Genomic DNA, 17,353 nt, shown 5'->3' on the forward strand with positions numbered 1-17,353 from the left:
CCAGTATTACAGTGAATGCTCTAATACATGGTGTTAAGTCGCCTTTTAATAACCACTCATGGCAGGAGGCCAAAGAAAAATCCTTTTCACAGTTACATTTTAGGAAAAATTTGAATCCGCAACAAATTTTTATTAGCACATCAAAGCTTCACAACAAACTGGAGTATAGACAATTCACTGTAAAAAAAAAGAAAAAAAGAAAAAAAGGACTGTAGGTCTTCCCACCTCCCATCCCAGTCCAGATACAAAGTCTTCATAGGCCTGACTGCCTGCGTAGTTCGACAAGATGGAGCACTTGTCTTCCTGGCCTTCTCTGATGTAGAACACAGCAATTTTGTGTGTCTCTCGGCTACAGAACAACATAAAAAGTAGAGAAAATTAGAGGTCAGAAAATATCCCGTAGTCAAATTGATAAACTAAACAAAACTAAAAAAAAAAAGAAGAAAAAACATTTGCCAAATTTCAACAAAATTTCTCCTCTTTTCACTTGATTTTTGAAAGAACTGCAGCAAACTCTGCCCGTCCATTTCCCCTGTTGTCATGGCAGTGCATTGCTCTACGCTAGGTTTTGGGGCACTTTGCATGCTTGTGCACAAACTGTTATTGTCCTAACAATCTGGTACATCGGCGAAAATAAGCTTCAATTCTGTGGATTTTCTTCAATACACTCTTGTCATCGGCAGTGAGGGAAGTTTATATTGACTGGGAGAAGAGACACAAGAGAGATGGTAAGAGATTTTCAGAGTTGTGGTTAGTTGGGGCTTGCAGGAGGAAAATAATGGTGTTACAAACAGGGGGGCAATATTATGCTGCTTTCACTCAGGCTAAAACAGGTATTGCAGAAAGCTGCAGCAGTAGTTTGATGATAGACAAAAAGGGCACTAAATTACAGACAATTGTTTTCACTGGTATCTCAAGCAAAACCTAGCGTAATTTAATCTAATTTCTGCTGTAGACAGCAAATAAAAAACAACTTACCACTGCCTGGAATCCAAGTTCTTCAGCTCTCTTAGAAGTTTAGAGTTTTTCTTCAGCAAGTAGAAGCTTTTTCTGTTTGAAAAAAAAATAAAAAAAGATTCAAGGTGAGTTTTTTTAATAGAGAAAACTCACAATTCATCTATCTATCAAGTTACCAACAACCAACAAGCACTGACTGTATGCAAATAGGTTTCAGGAGAAAGTTCAGGTGCTGATTTAGTTATCAAACCAAAAAAAAAGGCACAGGTGCAAAATACAATCTCCTATTTGCTGTGTGCCTGTTGCACCATCACTATTAAGAGGTGTAAGCTTTTAATTTACGGGGCAGCACTGGAAAGATGTGGCTTTGTAGACGCTGATGAAAACAGCTGGGCACCTTTACCCTGCGGAGACGAGATTAAGACCCAGCAGACACCAATATGGCTTTAGTTTTACTCTCTCTTTAACTAACAAGCCAACAGCTGAGTTACTACAGCTGTGCTTCACAAGTGAATCCTTTGGAAACATCTTTATAAAAACATAACTATAACATCATTCAGTGTGTAAAAGAGGCGTCCATAAGTAGGACATGAAGCCATTAAAACAACTGAAGCGAACATATTCTCACTGAGAAACCCTGAGGGACGATGTGCAAACATTACTTCAGCACCCGACAGCGCCTCAGCCAGCATAATTGTAAATAAAGTTTAGGACACTACTGACTAGTTCTAAAAACTCCCAATTATCCTAATCCTAATCAAACTGTCCCTACAGAAAAACAGTTGGTCTGACTGATTGACCTCCGTCTGATTCATTGGCACATCTCTACGTATAACTGTAGCCGGTTTCATTTGATAATACCTGCGATCCCATGAGTTCATGCCCAGATCATTAAGAAGCAGTCTGCAGAAATAGAAAGGAGCTTTTGGTTCCTGGTGGGAGGGTTCCCTCTGGCAGGCAGCCCGGAAGCTTACATCAGCATCCCACTTCCTGACTTGCTCCTCCTCTTGCTGAGTCTGACGGAGAATGGCCCCCAGTATAGCGTTCTCTTGTTCCAGGTTCATGCCATGAGGTGACGGGGCTGGCTGATTGAGCTGGAGTCGTGGCTGAGGGAGGCATTCTGGGCTGCTGTGGCCAAGGTCCTCCAAAAGCTTATCCAGCACATCGACCTCGTCCTCTTCACTGAAGTTAGAGAAGGAGTCTGAGACGGAGCAGGGAGTTTTGTAATGTCCTTTCAGAGGCGAGGTTGGCTGATTTCTGCCGTGTGTATTGGAGGTTTTTGAAAGAGGCGGGTCGGCTGGATGGAAAGCAGCCACATCAGGGTCGTCCTGCGCAGTGCAGTACAGAATTGTTCCATCCCAAGAGTACTTTCCTGAAATGTCTCGGACGATGATGCGAACTTGGGAGGAAGGGTGCGGGGGTTGACCTGCGGTGGGCGCCTCGGCTGGGATCTGAAGGTAGGACACCAGTGTGCTGTCGTTGAAGACGAACAGCTGCAGGTTGGGGCTTTTAAAGACCTCAGAAGACAGCTCGGACGACTCCACATACGGGTTGTCATGGTTTTCGCTTACAAGGCTGTGAAGGAGAGCCGGGCCACCGCTGAGGGGATGGTGGCCAAGATGGTTCACCAGATGAGTCATGACCATCCGCGCCGTCAAAGGGATGAGCTCCATGTTTCGACGGCGCTTCTCTGACAGGAGGAAAAAAAAACAAAACAAAAAAAAAAAAGGATCAAAATACTGAGATATTAGCTGAAGGAAAAACACATTAGAGAACTTTAGTCAAACACTGGCTGCTTTATAACATATTATATTCAATGCAGAATTTAGAAAGCTCAACATTTGTGTGCAGACATGCCATCATCTCTATTAGCTCCTTTTACACAAAGCCAAATCTCATTTATGATCACTAAAAGGTGGTGTTTTATTTATTTCTCACAATAGCTTGGCCAGCGCACCTCTAAGTAGGTAGAATCTAATCATAAGAGACAAGTCTGAAAAGCCCATTGAGTCTTCCTACAATAGATGAGCATTGAGACCAGCCAGGTGCTAATGAGAACGAGCATCTTTACAGGCCGCTGAATAGAACTCTGCTCTGTGGATTGCATTTATGTAAATACACAGGGTTTTTTGCTCCCCAAGTGAAAGGCATGCAGCGCTTTATTCTGCAGTGATGTGGGGGAAAAACAAGAAGATGTACTTTTGCATTGTGACAGTGCTATCAATACCATCATCCCTCATCAAAGTGGAGAAAGCTCTTTAGAGAGCAGGCCAAGCTGCATTAGAGATGTGCTGGCCCTTTGATGTGACTTGATCAATATGAGGTGAGGGCATGAATATAACTAGGCCGGCCAGCACTCTTTGGTTTGCCCTTTTGATAGTGTTTTGTTATTTCTACCAAGACTCCGTGCTGCAGTGCACCAAATCGCAGACGTGTGGTGAAATTTTACAGACAAAAGCTTTTTATTTCTAGAATATTTCTTTTACATTGTTTCAGTTCACATTGGCACTCTGTATCTGGGCTTTGATGACTTTTAGAAGTTGAGGACAGGAGGTAGGGAGAGAACTACGTTGCCTAATGGAATCACAAGGTCATAAAAAGGGAAAAAAAAGAGAGAAAAAAAATCAACAATTTTATCTGAACCCCATAATGGGTCTTCTCTTTACGGCTCGGCACTAATGCAAAAATTCCATTCCGTCTGATGGCTGATTTTCTTTTCATACTTTTAATAAGATATTGACATCTAATGGAGAGGCTCAAAATGGATGGACTACTTAGAGTTTGCTTTTACCTGTAACCATTTTTTTTTTTTTTTCCAAGGGAAATGTTGTAGTAGAGGGCAGGCATTGTCCTAATTTGCTACAGACAGGAACGACTAAATGCCGGTTTTCACTCTCCCATGCTTCTGTTTTAACATACCAACACATACCTTTGCACTAACATTTACCGTTTGCAAATTAATGCAAACATGACCAGAGTTTTCTCCAATTCTATAGAGGATAAATTATTGGTGAGCCGTTCCTTCCCCCCTTTTCTTTCACATCAAAATCATGGACAACCATGGTCCTATCACCTCTCTTATTAATTGGAGCCCATTTTAAAGATATGGTTTGTAGTCTCAGAGCAAGGAATCATCAATTTTCATCAATTTATGACTTAAATTTAGAACTTTGATGTATTCACAAAAAAATGCATACTTATATGATGACTTTTGTATTTGTAGGAACAATTACTTTTTTGTTGCATTATATTGAACTTAATATTTCATTCCACAGATTGTGCTCGTCATTGTCAAAGCTATTTTTTTAAAATGGAGTCTGGGGAAGACTGAACGGGATCAAATCCTTTCCACAGAGCACCATGCCTGCATAATGAGGCTTGTAGTTTTGTTACAGCACAATATCCACTAGACACAAGGCAGAGCTACAAACGATGAAGCAAACGATTGCCGCCCTTTCTCAAATACAAAAAGAAACACATCCATTGTCTATACGGTCTTGTCCTGTGCAGAGTCGCAGGGGAGCTGGTGCCTGTCGAACATTGTGTGATAGGCGGGCTGCACCCTGGAGAAGTCGCAAGTCCACCACAGAGACACAGAGGACAAACAATCATGTGCACACAGACACACACTTACACCTATAATTTAGAGACCAATTATCCTAAGTCATGTTTTTGAACTATGGGAAGAAGCCAGAGAGCATCCAGAGAGAACTCAACCATGCACAGGGAGAACATGCAAACTTGAACACAAAACTTTCCTGCTGTATGGTTGCAGGCTAACCACCCAAGCAGACAGGCTATCCAACTAACCAGCTAATATTAGCTAGTAATTCAATGAAAGTTTACAGTGCTGTATTCAGCTAAATTCAACATTATTTTAATTACTCCATGAACTGAAATACATAAAAGAAAAAAAGAATTGGACAATATGGAAAAAACCCCTAAAAATCAACTTCGTATTAAGTGATTATTATTTCAACAGTTTCAAATCAACAATCGAGTGTGAAAAGGCTTTGTTTTAAGAAAAACTAAAAGAGAAATAAAATATTAATATCTAATGAGTTTTATATAAAAAGAAATGTCAAATTAGCACAATTGTGGGACATTATGGACTGAATTAAAATTAAGAAAATTACACTTTGAACTAGCATGATGTACAAAACCCATTTCAATATACACAATAAACAATAGATAACATAATTCCCACTACTGATTGCAATTACTTCTCCATCTTGTAAAATGTATAACTAAAAGTGGCCCCAAATACTTCTTGATAGGCCACACATATCTATAGTATTTAAGCTGAAAGCTTACTTTTATCAATATTGTCATCTTTCATTCTTGGATCAAGTTATTTCTGTAGAAGTATGAAAAGTTATTGCTCTTCTGTTTTACATAAAACCCATTTAATCATTTTGTGCAGATCTGTTTTGTACTTTTGTGTTAATGCTCTGAAACTGTAGGATGTTTACTCAATGTTACTGTGGGAAACATCACACTGGTCCATATTGTTGCATCCTTACCCTCAGCTACTGTCAACAGGTTGCCAAAGTCTGCTGTGGTCATTTGGGAGGGTGGTGGCTCGAAGCTCTTCACCTGACCCAACATCAGGTCGTATTCGTTGGATAAGTCCGACAGACTGAGCAGGTAGTGGCTCTGCTGGGTGTGCAGGTTGGAGCCGGACACACAGCAGTGAAGCACCTGATTGATGGAAGAGAGAGAAGGAAAAAAAAAAAAAAAAAGCAGGTTGATCATGTCCAGACGAAGTGTGCTTGTTTTGTTTTTCTGTGACGTGAGAGCACGCTGCACTTTGAAGACTTAAATTCAACCCTAATGCGTAAAGATAAGATCGCTTTGTGCCTGGCACGACATTGCGCAGAGATGCTCCTGCAGACCTGTTTGAGATTGACAAGATCCTGGAGCGTGCAAAGGGGGTAATATACAGTCTATTTACATCGTAAGGCGAGGCCGAGTTGAGGGCTGGGGGGGGTTGGGGGTGAAGAAAAGAGGGTCTTTATTGCCACTAATCCATTTCTCCTCTGATGTGTGAGTGTATCGATCTACATAACAGATGGCAGAGCATCCGTTGGCAACACTAGATAAGGCGCACTGGGGCAGTTGATTACAGCCATTGGACAGGTTTACACTGTTTGATTTAATTAAGACATTATCCCTGCGCTCTGCTCTCACCACAAACATACACACACAAACACCTGTATAGAGCAAAATTTGCTGATAGATAGATAAAAAATTATCAGACGGTGCAAAACGTATGCTAAATGTATGTAGATGAGGGCGCCTCTTATTCAGACTGGAGCAACTTGAGTAAAGCCATGCAAAAAAAAAAAAAAGAAGAAAAAAAAAAGCTAATCCCATTCAGTACACTTGGCTGAGAGAAGCTTGGAGAGGCAGTCTGGCCCTGCCATGTGAAACAGTATTGTGTAGGGCAATGTAGACAGTATGTGGATGCTTCTACCAAGCTGAGTGCATGGGGGAGGGATTGGCGGCTTGATGCTGAAAAGACCTGAACCAAACAGCTGCTACACCAAAGCCCCAAAGAGCTTCCTCAGTGGAGAGGTAAAAAAAAAAGAGGGAGGGGGGCACGGCTGTGCCTGACAAGTAAGTGAGTGCACCTCGCATAGCAACAGTTCCTGGAAGGTAACACAGAATAAACAAGCATAGCTCAGTTAGAGGGGCGCATATTGCGCAGAGATGCAAGTACACTATGTACATACACATACATCAAATAACAAGGGGGCATATGTATGTAAACAAAAATGCAGATATGATATTCTTGCCGTTTTTCTCTTTATGCACGCACGCACGCACGCACACACATCCACACACACAGAGGGTGGTGCAGCTGGCTGCTGAGGCAGGGAGAGAGAGAGCAGATGGAGAAGCTTGTGCACAACTCCAATGAACCACCGAGGTCTGGAGCAATGTTGCATTTTAAAGCTGTGAGCATCCACCAAAATCAACTTCTTTTGCCCCTTTCCTTTTTCCCCAGCAGTGTCTTTTTAAGCTGCGTTTTGAAAAATATATAAACTGGTAATTACAGGAGCATAACACTCCCTGTTACTGACACAAGCAAATAAGGGAAGAAAAGAAGTTGTTTCCTATTAGCGAGGTTATTCTCTGCTTGGTAAACAGAATAATTAGAAGCCAACGAGCCCATAGAAATGTAAAGAGATTTTGGTCCTGATATTGCACTAATATTGTCACACCTCAGATGGAAACCCAGAGGGACCGCGCCTTTTGTGTGCCGATGGACGACCAATCATGCCTAATTGTATTTGCTTTCATAGCAGCTGCAGTCTCTCTCATATTAAGACATATTCCATTCAAATCTCCAGGACAAGCGTTTAGAGCCTGAGCTTATCAATTGGACAAAAGGTCCTGTTTGAATAATTGGACCATTTCTTATCAGGGGTGACATCCTTACAAAGATCTGCCGTTGACCGCATCTGCCCAGACAGGAGGGAATGAATAATACCTCATTCATTTGTGCCTAAAGCCTGGCCCTCATCCTCAGGGTCAGACCATAAATAAAAAAAAGTTGGAGGAATAAAAACGGATATGTAGATTAAATGTTGAATATTTTGCATGTTTTAAGCAATCAAATCAAGATTAGAGTGGACTTGTAAAGGTTTTCTACATATGACAAATACCAATCATTGGTGTCAGCTACGATGGACGCTTCTATATGGTTATTCCACCATAATGTTAAATGAGGCATGGTTATGAGGTCATGGTGGAGGTGAGTCTAATTAAAGCTACAATCCCATGTGGCATTGTGCTGGTGGAGGGAGTATAGTTAAGGCTGCCGTCTCTGTGAATGAAGGTAATGAATCCTCCAGAACATGCAAAAAAAAATTATATGTATGTATGTTTTTTTGTTTTTTTTTTCTTAAGTGGAAACTTTCAAATTTAAACGCTCACCCTGTAGATGTAGTCCAGGAGCGGTGCCTTGCTGGGTGAGTGGGGCTCCAAAGACGACTTGGTGATGGGTTCTAGCAGCAGACTCAGGGGAACAGCCATACACCAGTCCAGCAAGCAAAGTAGCAGCGAAACCATCATCTTAAAGTGACAGATACATAATATTTTAGGTATATCTACAAGTGAATCTCAGTATATTAGAACATCAGGTTTTTTTGTTTTATTTTTTTTTTGGGGGGAATTCTTTTCAAAACAAAAATGACAGAGTAATAAATTTAATGTGTTTGTTATATTGAAAGCATAAATTCAGCTCTTTTGAAAACAAGAATGTTAGACGAACAAAGAAAAACAAATCAATCCAGAGGTGTCGGTTTTATGGTACAGGTCCAACTTTCTACATATATTTTTTTCTAGATTTTTTTAGATGCTTTCCATCCTAATCATGGAGAGCATTTTAGTACCAAGTATTGCCCGTGAATCAACTTGAATAGTAAGATCTTATTGCATGTAGTATTCACAAATAGCGAAAACAACAAATTGCTAAAATTGGTCTCTGATTTGGAGGGGCTGTCAAGTAATTTCCAACGCCTTTTTTTGTTTCTACACCCACTTAGATGACCTTCATTTTATTTCAAAATATGCAACACTTGGAACTAATGTTTAGACTAAAAGCAGATTATTTACACCACAATTTGTACTTTAGCACCTTTGATAGTAAAAAATCCCAAAACACAGAACTACATTTCAGAGTCTTTGAGAACCCCTGGGTAAAGCCCAGTTCAACCTGAAGTTGAAGCTGTCTAAAGTATAATGTGTCTTTGATTACTAAATAAATGCATTCAGCCAGTGAAGCAAAATCAAAATGTCAAGCTAAGACAGTGGTTGATTTCCAGACCTTTCCAGAGGTAGATAAGATCGACCAATCACTGAACTCCAAAAATTAAGAAAACCTGGGATGATTCGTCAGCTGACTGACTTATCTGTGCACCACTATTTTTGCGACTTATGAAGACTCAGTAGGAGCCAGGTGTCTCTCTGAAAAACAAGTCTATGAAATGTTGCTTCACAATCCTCACAAAGCATTGTGTATCCCTGTTGCTTGTGAACCTTTTTGTAAATGGCGTATACTTGTATAGCACTTTACCACGTCCAGAGGATTTTTTTGTATCACATTTTTCCTTACACTGAACTTCCCTTTACTATGTTTGGAAACAGCATTCTAAGCAGACAGTTTTCCACGAGTGTGTAAGTTATAACGCAGCCCGTCTTTGCTGAGAATCCATTCTTTTCCATGTTTCTTCATAATAATTCTAATTTTTACATCAGTTGCATTTTTTAAGTTGATTAGTAAAACAAATATTAAGATGTAACTATACAAGCATCAATAGTAACTGCATTACCACAAAGAAAAAAACTGACAAGAAAGCCTTAGAGAGATGAAGGTACAGGAAAAAAAGGATAACAAATCACTTCAGTGGAAACATTCCTCTGCAAATGCACCATTCCGACATGATAGATCAAGGGCCTTTAGATCTATAGATGTACCTTTTTGTCTGCTTCCACCGTCGAGTGCTCTGCGCTTGGCAACAAAAAGGCTATTGTAGCCACAAAGATCTGTGTTGGGACAAAACAAGGTGAAAAATAATTGGATGACACATCTATTGTTATGCTCTCCTATTCATACGCAGAGCCGTACTTGTGCAGGAAAATAAATGTGAAATTGTTGAATTTGGAGTATTTACATGCAAAAGTAAAAAATGACTGATCCACCGCTTCCTTTTAAAACAATAGAAATGTCCATCCATTACTGTATATGCGTATGTGTGATACCTCAATTATCTTCTTGGGAAGAGTTGGATCCAGCCTCTGGAGTCGTTCCCAGTGAGAAATCAGCAGCTGAAACATGTCACAGGCGACTTGGGCCACTACTTTGTTTCCAAACTAAAAGAAAGAAGAGGTGATATTAGGAACTTAAAAAGACAAATTGTCTTCCAACTGCAACAAAGAGCCCAGATAATGAGTAGTTAATTCAGCAAGCACAAAAAAGTGAAGATGTTAGGCCCATCTCAGTAATAAGGTAAAAGGTAAAAAAAAATGTCGGATTGGTGACATCTGATATTTTGAGAATCAGAATCAGCTTTACTCGTTATGCAATATGCTTATTTTGCTTCAAAACTGGACAGCTGACTACTCTAGCAGAAGGATCTTCATTGTGTTCATCAAGAAGAAAGTGACTCTGTGGTAGCTGAAATCTGCAAATAGTGCTCAGTAGCATGACTTGAAAGTACACGTATAAGCAGTTTGTGTCCAGGATGTGTGGGATCTGCAGAGGTACTAGCTGGCCTTTTCCTGACATCCAACTGCTGGATGAAGAAAAGGTCATCTCTGATGATCCAAAAAAAACCCACATTCTACCGTATTACATAACAAGCGTCATTTGATATGTATTGTTAGTATGGGTGGGCTGAAAGTACATACGGTTAGCAAATATGTATTGCCGTACAAGCAGATATTTGTGATGCTGTGACACCAATAAATATGCAACATGTTGTGCAGACCAAATCAAAAATTTGTTGACGGTGACAAAAACAGTTTAAACAATGTACAAAATATTAACCAAATAGTAGTAGGACTGTATGTTTTTGCTTGGATTCAGTTGTATAGTTTTGACCCTATTTGGATTGGACAAAAATAACAGTACATTCAAAACTTTTGCACTAAGTTGGTTTAAATCCTATGTTTTGTCATTTTATCATAGAAATTAGTTATTTAAATAAATCACTAAAAACTAAGCATTTATTTACGATACTGGTCCAAGATGAATGGACAATCTTGTATATCAATTCACCTCGATGTTTCAGCCAAACTGTGTTGCACATGTGCTGTCGGAACAACAGCAAAGTGAAAGAAGTCAGCTGGTTGCTTCAAGTAAAGCAAGGCGCTTTCTCAGTGTCATATCACGAACAGATTGATAATTTACAAGGAAGGAAAGCGCCGGGAGGAAACTGAGCGTGGTGCATCCAAAGCACCATCAGACAGACTAAATGTGACCACACTTTATCAGAAGATCAATACAAAAATCCTTAGACTGAGAGATAAAGACAACCTCATCACAGACAAAAAGACTACCTGGGAGTTTAATCATCAAAAGTCGTGACAAGAGAACATTTTACTCATCTGTGTCTCAGAGGATGAATAGTGGGGTTTCTAAACCACTTTAAGGCTAGAAAACATGGGCAAATACTAACAATTGTTCATTTTAAAAGTCAGTAGATAAGTAATTAATGTTTTCTCTTCCCTGTGCGTGTGCTTCTGATCAGCTCAACAATCTGAACAAAAACCGACAAAAACCGCAGTGAGCTAAGTTGCCATGTAAAGGAAGACTGGAGAGTGCTTAAATTTTCCCCTTTTTATCTTTGACGCGTGTTTCTATGCAAAACGATTATTGACAGACCAGTATACTTTAAAGCTTTTAAGTCTTTCAAACTTCCCAAAAAGTTAGACCTCTGTGATGATTACTGTGAAGTTCATTTTCTGCTACTTGTTACAGCAGATCTCACTCAAATACCTGAATCTTACAGAAGCAGGAAGCCAAGGCTTATTGAAGATGGTGAATTAAAGTTTTGGCGAAAGACGCACTTTCTGGGGCAAAATTCTCCGTAATTCTCCTTAAATTTAGTTTTTCACTTACTGCGCAGATTATCAGCATAATTTCATTTCACTTCACCACCCTGCCTCATTTTCTCCAGACTCATCGGAGGAAAGAATTGAGCTGTTGACAATTTTCCTTCAAATGTGGATTTCTTCAGTGATTTGAAATTCTTTGTGGAGAAATAGAATTTCCCATTTCTTCCAGCTGAATGCCTCTCAACATGTAACAAGGGCAGACAATGTGGGGAGTACAGAAATGGCCAAACACAAAAAGGGGCCCTGAGAGTTCAGCACCTGCTTTTAGAAAAGAGACTCTCAGTGCCACTCTTCCCCCTAGATCCCCCACCCAGCCTATACCCTCTATTTTGGGGCTGGTTGAGTCTGTGTGTCAAGTTGTACAGGGGAGTGATTACTGCTCCATTAGAGAAGGGGTGGGGTGGGGGAGGCAGGGGGTGCTTGAGCAGGAAGCTGGGAGATGTAGCTGCTTAAATTGGCCCACATCTACCGAGAGCGAGCAGCCTGGAAATTACGCCACCGCCCAAAATCCTTTTCCATGAGGGGGAAAAAAGGGGCAGCCTCCTCTGGTTCTCTGCATCTCTTCACTCAGCGAGAAAAGAGGGTTCTTCTAAAATATACCTATGAGTCACATCACATCATGGACATGTTTTATTCTAACACTTTTTTCCTCGGTCTTTCACTATGTCCAAATTGTTCCACAGTCCTTTAATGCAATCAACTCTCATTTTTGCTAAAGCCGAGCCCCAATAGGGATTGTAAAATAACAACAGCTATTATGTTCCTATTTATTTAATTATCTTGATTTTGTTATTTTTTTCCCCTAGAAATATGATGCATTAAATTGCAAATGATTAAAGTAATTTAAAAAAGTGAAGCTTTCTGCTTCACAATTTGTGAACATAACATTTCTAAAGTTACAAACCTTTAGTGTTACTCCCAGAACATTGATGGCATCTTTAACCAGGTGGTGAATGTTGTTTTGCGTGAGCTCTTCACACACCCACAGGCCCAGGCTGCATACAGCAATGCACCTGGATGGCATAATCAGAACACGGCACATGCTAATTAAGAAGAATCAAGGTTTTTTTTTTGTTTTTTTTTTTACAAATCTATACATAAAGTATTTCTGCAGTTAGAAAATATTTCTCTTTTCCAGTACAAATACAGAAACAAAATGAAACAGAATTTTCGATTGTCATTAGTTGCAGTATTATTAATAGAAATAAATGCTTCAAGTCACTCTGTGAGTAATTAATCTATCTTAATCTATATTTTATGATGTTATGTTTTACTCTTTAAACTGAATGAGAAAAATCTATACATGTTTCTATGACGTTCTGATTTATTGAGATGAACCTAGAAAGATATGTAGAAAATAATGACTATTTATTAAACTAACAAACAAAAACTACCAGTAGTTCTTTAGAGTAAAATATTGAAACCAGCACAGATGATCATTACCTTGCTCCTTCATAATATTCTTTTGTGGCTGCATCCAGAAGAATTTTAACCAGATAATTCTGAGCAGAAAACCAAACAGAATAATTTCACAATTAATTCTCAAATAATCATTTCAAAGGCACTTACTTGACTAATTTACAGCATTAAACCACAAATCAACCTTTTAAGAGATAACCTGCATTAATTGCAAACTTTATGCTTCTGTGCAAACTGTGAAATTTTTGTGGTATAGTGAACATTGATCTGTAGCGTTCTTCAGCTTTGTGCGCATTTGTTTCATTTGCGTTGTGGACACTGAGTGGAATGGATCTCATCTCTGCTCTGACTGCAGTCGGTTCGCTGAAGGACGACTGTGAGATATTCACTGCAGTACTTAGGATAGTGGAAGGGTTCAGGGCAGCACTCGCTCCTCACTCAGTCAGGACAGTTACTGCGATTGGGATTTTATATGTCGCCAAAGTCTTCAATACCAGAAAAATGTAACTAGTAGCTTTTTTGAAAAGAAGTTGCTAGATGTGTCTGAAAAATCACCAACTATATAGACAAAGGCCCTAAGTTGGCAACAGTGTTTTCCCTCCTCCTGAGTAAAACCCCCTCTGCTCATTCCCCACACTCGCCCCTGTGCCCACAGGTTGCACTTTTCAAAAATTGTCAGGGGACAAGGCTATGCTTTCACAGTGGGTTGTTACACTGCAAAACTTGCAGCCTTACTGACTTAAAAATCAGCAGCTTAGAACTTTACAAAGGTTGGGAATTAGTCCCAAAGTCTAAGAATGAGGCATCTGTACAACATTTGTAAGTTAACATGGTGATATTAGGAAAGGCATTAAAAGGAATCTCTATACAAATGCAGTCATTTGTGAAGATAAACTGCATACCTTGATACACTTTACAAAAAAGGAGGAATGTTTAACATTTTCCAAGAGAGACCTTTTAGTGATGAAAAGATGCAGCATCGAAGCTGCTCTCTTGTTGATGATGATAGAACCAGTTGACAAACAGCTCTACCACTAACATTGGTTTGCAACTGCAAATGAAGAGCATCTGCTGTAAACATTTTTGTGGGGGCTGCCAATTACTACTTTGTCCTCTATTTATCCAAGTCCAGAATTTTTAAGGACAAACTGCATCTCTTGCCAAGACATGAATCACCTTGTTACAAAATACTTTACAGCTGTCAATTTTGGTATGTTTAGTAAGTTCAACTTCAGAAAATTAATAAAAAACCAAACAAAAAACACATATATTCTTCCCCCAAACTGTAATGAAAGGGTAAGTCGACGTCAAGTACCCCCGCCCCCCAAAAAAACAGAAGCAAATGTTGAAACCTTTTAAAATGTGATAAAGTCTATTTTGAAGCACTGTATAAAAAAATAATGTGAGCTAAAAGTTGGCATGTATTGCACATATAAATGCAGTATGTTTTTTAAAGTCCGACTTCATAAAATTGAATTTTCAAGAATCTGTCCACCTTCATGTTTGTTAAAATCCAAGAAATTGCTAGATCAATTACTGAAACCTACACTGATGGGTTTTTGTTTTGAAATGTCATCACTGTTTTCACCATACTCACCTTGATATCCTCATTGCCTACACTGACGTCATTAGAGCCAGACACACAGTGCAGAACAGGAATCTGGAGGTACAGGTTGGGGAAACACACAAGGGAGCCCAAGATTGTCTGAGCCTCTATCCTTGGAGCCTGGCAGAAATGAACACACAACCAAAAAACAAACGTCAAGTGAAAACTTACAACATGAATGCAACACATGAAACTAACAGGAACATTACTATTAATTTAAAATTTTCTATCTTTACAAATACAAAATAGCACCACTACGCTTCATGAGCATTCAGATCTTGAAATGAATATGATTTCCTACCAAGTATTCCCTCAAAATAGTCCTTTATGACTGTAATATTGCATACACACCGATATATAGTTGTGCTTCAATATGTTGTGCAGCACTCGTTCTTAACCAGTTTGATTTGTATTATTTTCAAAATTAAATTTGTAGTTTAGCATTTACTTTTATTTCTTTTTTAGTCTTTATATTAGCTAGTCTTTGTGTTTTGTCATCTTATTATTTCCATAGTATAAATAGATGTTGGCTGAATAATAGCATTCGTCATACCACTGACTCCTTATAATCAGCAGTCAAAGTTATAAATAACATGGTTATCTTAAATTATTACTAATCTTGAGAAATATAAAGAAATCTCTTTGGATTACCTTTTAATGTAACAGATTGCTCACTGAAAAGTTAAAAATACATGTGTATTTACATGAGGCTTGACAGCTTAGACTGATTTAGGAACGCCAATATAGTTTCAAGCATCTCAATATTGCTGCAGTACAGCATTGTTTTTGCAACCTTTTCTGATAATTGTTTCAAATATTGTCAGAAATCATATCAAGTCTGTGTACACAACGTCACTTGACTTTCCTAGCTCTGTTTGAAGTAATAAAAATGGTGTACATTATGTCATGGACCATTAAACACGACAGAGGGTTAGTTTACCATGGAGAATTTAACAACCATGTGTGCTTAGTGATTTATTTTATTAACAATGTATCATTAATCAGAAGCATTTGTTCAGTTTCTAATAAAGTACTGTTTTTGTCACAAATACAGTCATGAGCTAAGATTTTTTTTTACATTTTGATTTAGTTTCCAAAGACAGTAGAACAACCTTGTTCCATTTTTTAGTAAATCACAGGAAAGTAATTTGTGGTTATAAATTCTGCCATTGTTGCTCACTCCAACGTTCAGGCACAATAAGGCAAGAATGCTGGAAGGTTTTTCCCCAAATTACATTCTTGAGTTTTGTCCAAGTCATACAAGTGACAGACATTTCAAGCATTCCTTATATCTCCTCCTAATGCTTTTTTTATGCTATCGGTAGATTTGAGAGAGAAAAAAAAGACAAAAACAGTGAAAAACAAAGTGAATCAACCAATTTACACACTTTCAAAATGTGTTCAATTAATAAAAAGCAATGATCCATTAACCTCAGATCTTTATTTTAAAAGAGAGAGTTGAATGTTGTCTGTCCAGCATTCGACATTAACCTTGATCACATTTAATTCAGGCACTTTACAAGACGGTTACAATTCACATTCAGAAATATAGAACCAAATTAAATCAACACAATCAAAACCATACAAAAAATTACATTAATTACTTATTCCAATTTGAATTAGTGAATTAGTCATAAAACAACGTGGCCAAATTTGGTTAATGATATTAATTAGTGAAAAACAAAATCATGAAAGGAGACAAAGAATGTTTTACTCAAGCATGTTGTGGTTTATGTTTATGGATATAGTCAAATAGATCTATAAATAACTTACAGAGCAAGAACTCAACTAGTACACAAAAAATGCTAATAAATCAAAAAATTGCATCACAGATAAAAAAGAACAATCTACAGTGGGATTACCATAACTTCCAGACAATTGAATGCATCTCAACATAAGCTGCAACTTTGGACACCAGAGATAAAGACAATTATTGATAAGACGATCAGATTGAATTTATATACTTATAAGTATGTGTGGAAAAACTTTGATTGAATCCATATTTCAGTGCACCATTATACTCAAAGTAAATCTGAATGTAAAACTTATTTGTACCTCTTTGGAGTCAGAAGAAAGGACACGGGCAGCAGCAGTGATAAAATCTCCAAGCAGCATCGTGAAACCTGGTAGACCAAGGAAGAAGAAGCGGGGCGAGCAGGAGCGGACGATGGTATTCAAAACGTCCTAAAGAAGTGAATGGACACAAACAAATGAATAATATTACTAAAATTTTATAGTGACAGATTTTTGGCCGTGACCTTGGAACAAACTAACATTTTTACCAATCTAGATTTACGTTTTCTGCAGGCCATGAGTTTTGAAGAAAGCGGACGCAATCTTTCCTTAACAGATGAAAAGACGCAACACGGTGCAAGCTTTTCACTACAAATGGTAGGCTAGTCATTTAGAGCAAGACGATTAAAGTTAAAGATTCAAGAGTAAATGACAATACGGAAGAGGGGGGAAAGAAAGACAGACGAGAGGCAGCAGATGGATTGTTCACACTGGATAAGAGGGAGGACAAAAGACTTCTATTTTCATGAGTCATATGTAGGTACACACACCAGCAAACCTGTAATTAAAGCCAGAGACAAGGTATTGTTTTGAGGCGGTACAGCAGCTCAGCAGCAGATGGGTACTCTTTCAACATATGCCATGCAGCAGAGGGTTACGCACAAACCTCTTAAATGTGTACAGTATAACACCAAATGCACATACAAAGGGCATTAAGACATTAAAGGGTTT

General features: G+C 38.7%; 1 protein-coding gene across 8 annotated transcripts in view; it reads right to left on the reverse strand.

Moving 5' to 3' along the window:
* Positions 1 to 17,353, reverse strand: part of ralgapa2 (Ral GTPase activating protein catalytic subunit alpha 2) — a 108,336-nt gene that overhangs the window by 40,687 nt on the left and 50,296 nt on the right. For all 8 annotated transcript variants that reach the window (XM_008399571.3, XM_008399568.3, XM_008399570.3 and 5 more), the window contains 11 exons: positions 16,664 to 16,792; positions 14,600 to 14,728; positions 13,027 to 13,085; positions 12,488 to 12,596; positions 9,727 to 9,837; positions 9,442 to 9,510; positions 7,900 to 8,037; positions 5,481 to 5,658; positions 1,819 to 2,647; positions 979 to 1,050; positions 226 to 349 (listed from right to left, as the gene is read on the reverse strand). In XM_008399571.3, coding sequence (XP_008397793.2) covers positions 226 to 349; positions 979 to 1,050; positions 1,819 to 2,647; positions 5,481 to 5,658; positions 7,900 to 8,037; positions 9,442 to 9,510; positions 9,727 to 9,837; positions 12,488 to 12,596; positions 13,027 to 13,085; positions 14,600 to 14,728; positions 16,664 to 16,792 — 1,947 coding nt within the window. The remainder of the gene's footprint in view (positions 1 to 225; positions 350 to 978; positions 1,051 to 1,818; positions 2,648 to 5,480; positions 5,659 to 7,899; positions 8,038 to 9,441; positions 9,511 to 9,726; positions 9,838 to 12,487; positions 12,597 to 13,026; positions 13,086 to 14,599; positions 14,729 to 16,663; positions 16,793 to 17,353) is intronic.

Source organism: Poecilia reticulata, chromosome 22, assembly GCF_904066995.2.
Source record: "Poecilia reticulata chromosome 22, P_reticulata-male-v2, whole genome shotgun sequence".
Taxonomy (NCBI): domain Eukaryota; kingdom Metazoa; phylum Chordata; class Actinopteri; order Cyprinodontiformes; family Poeciliidae; genus Poecilia; species Poecilia reticulata.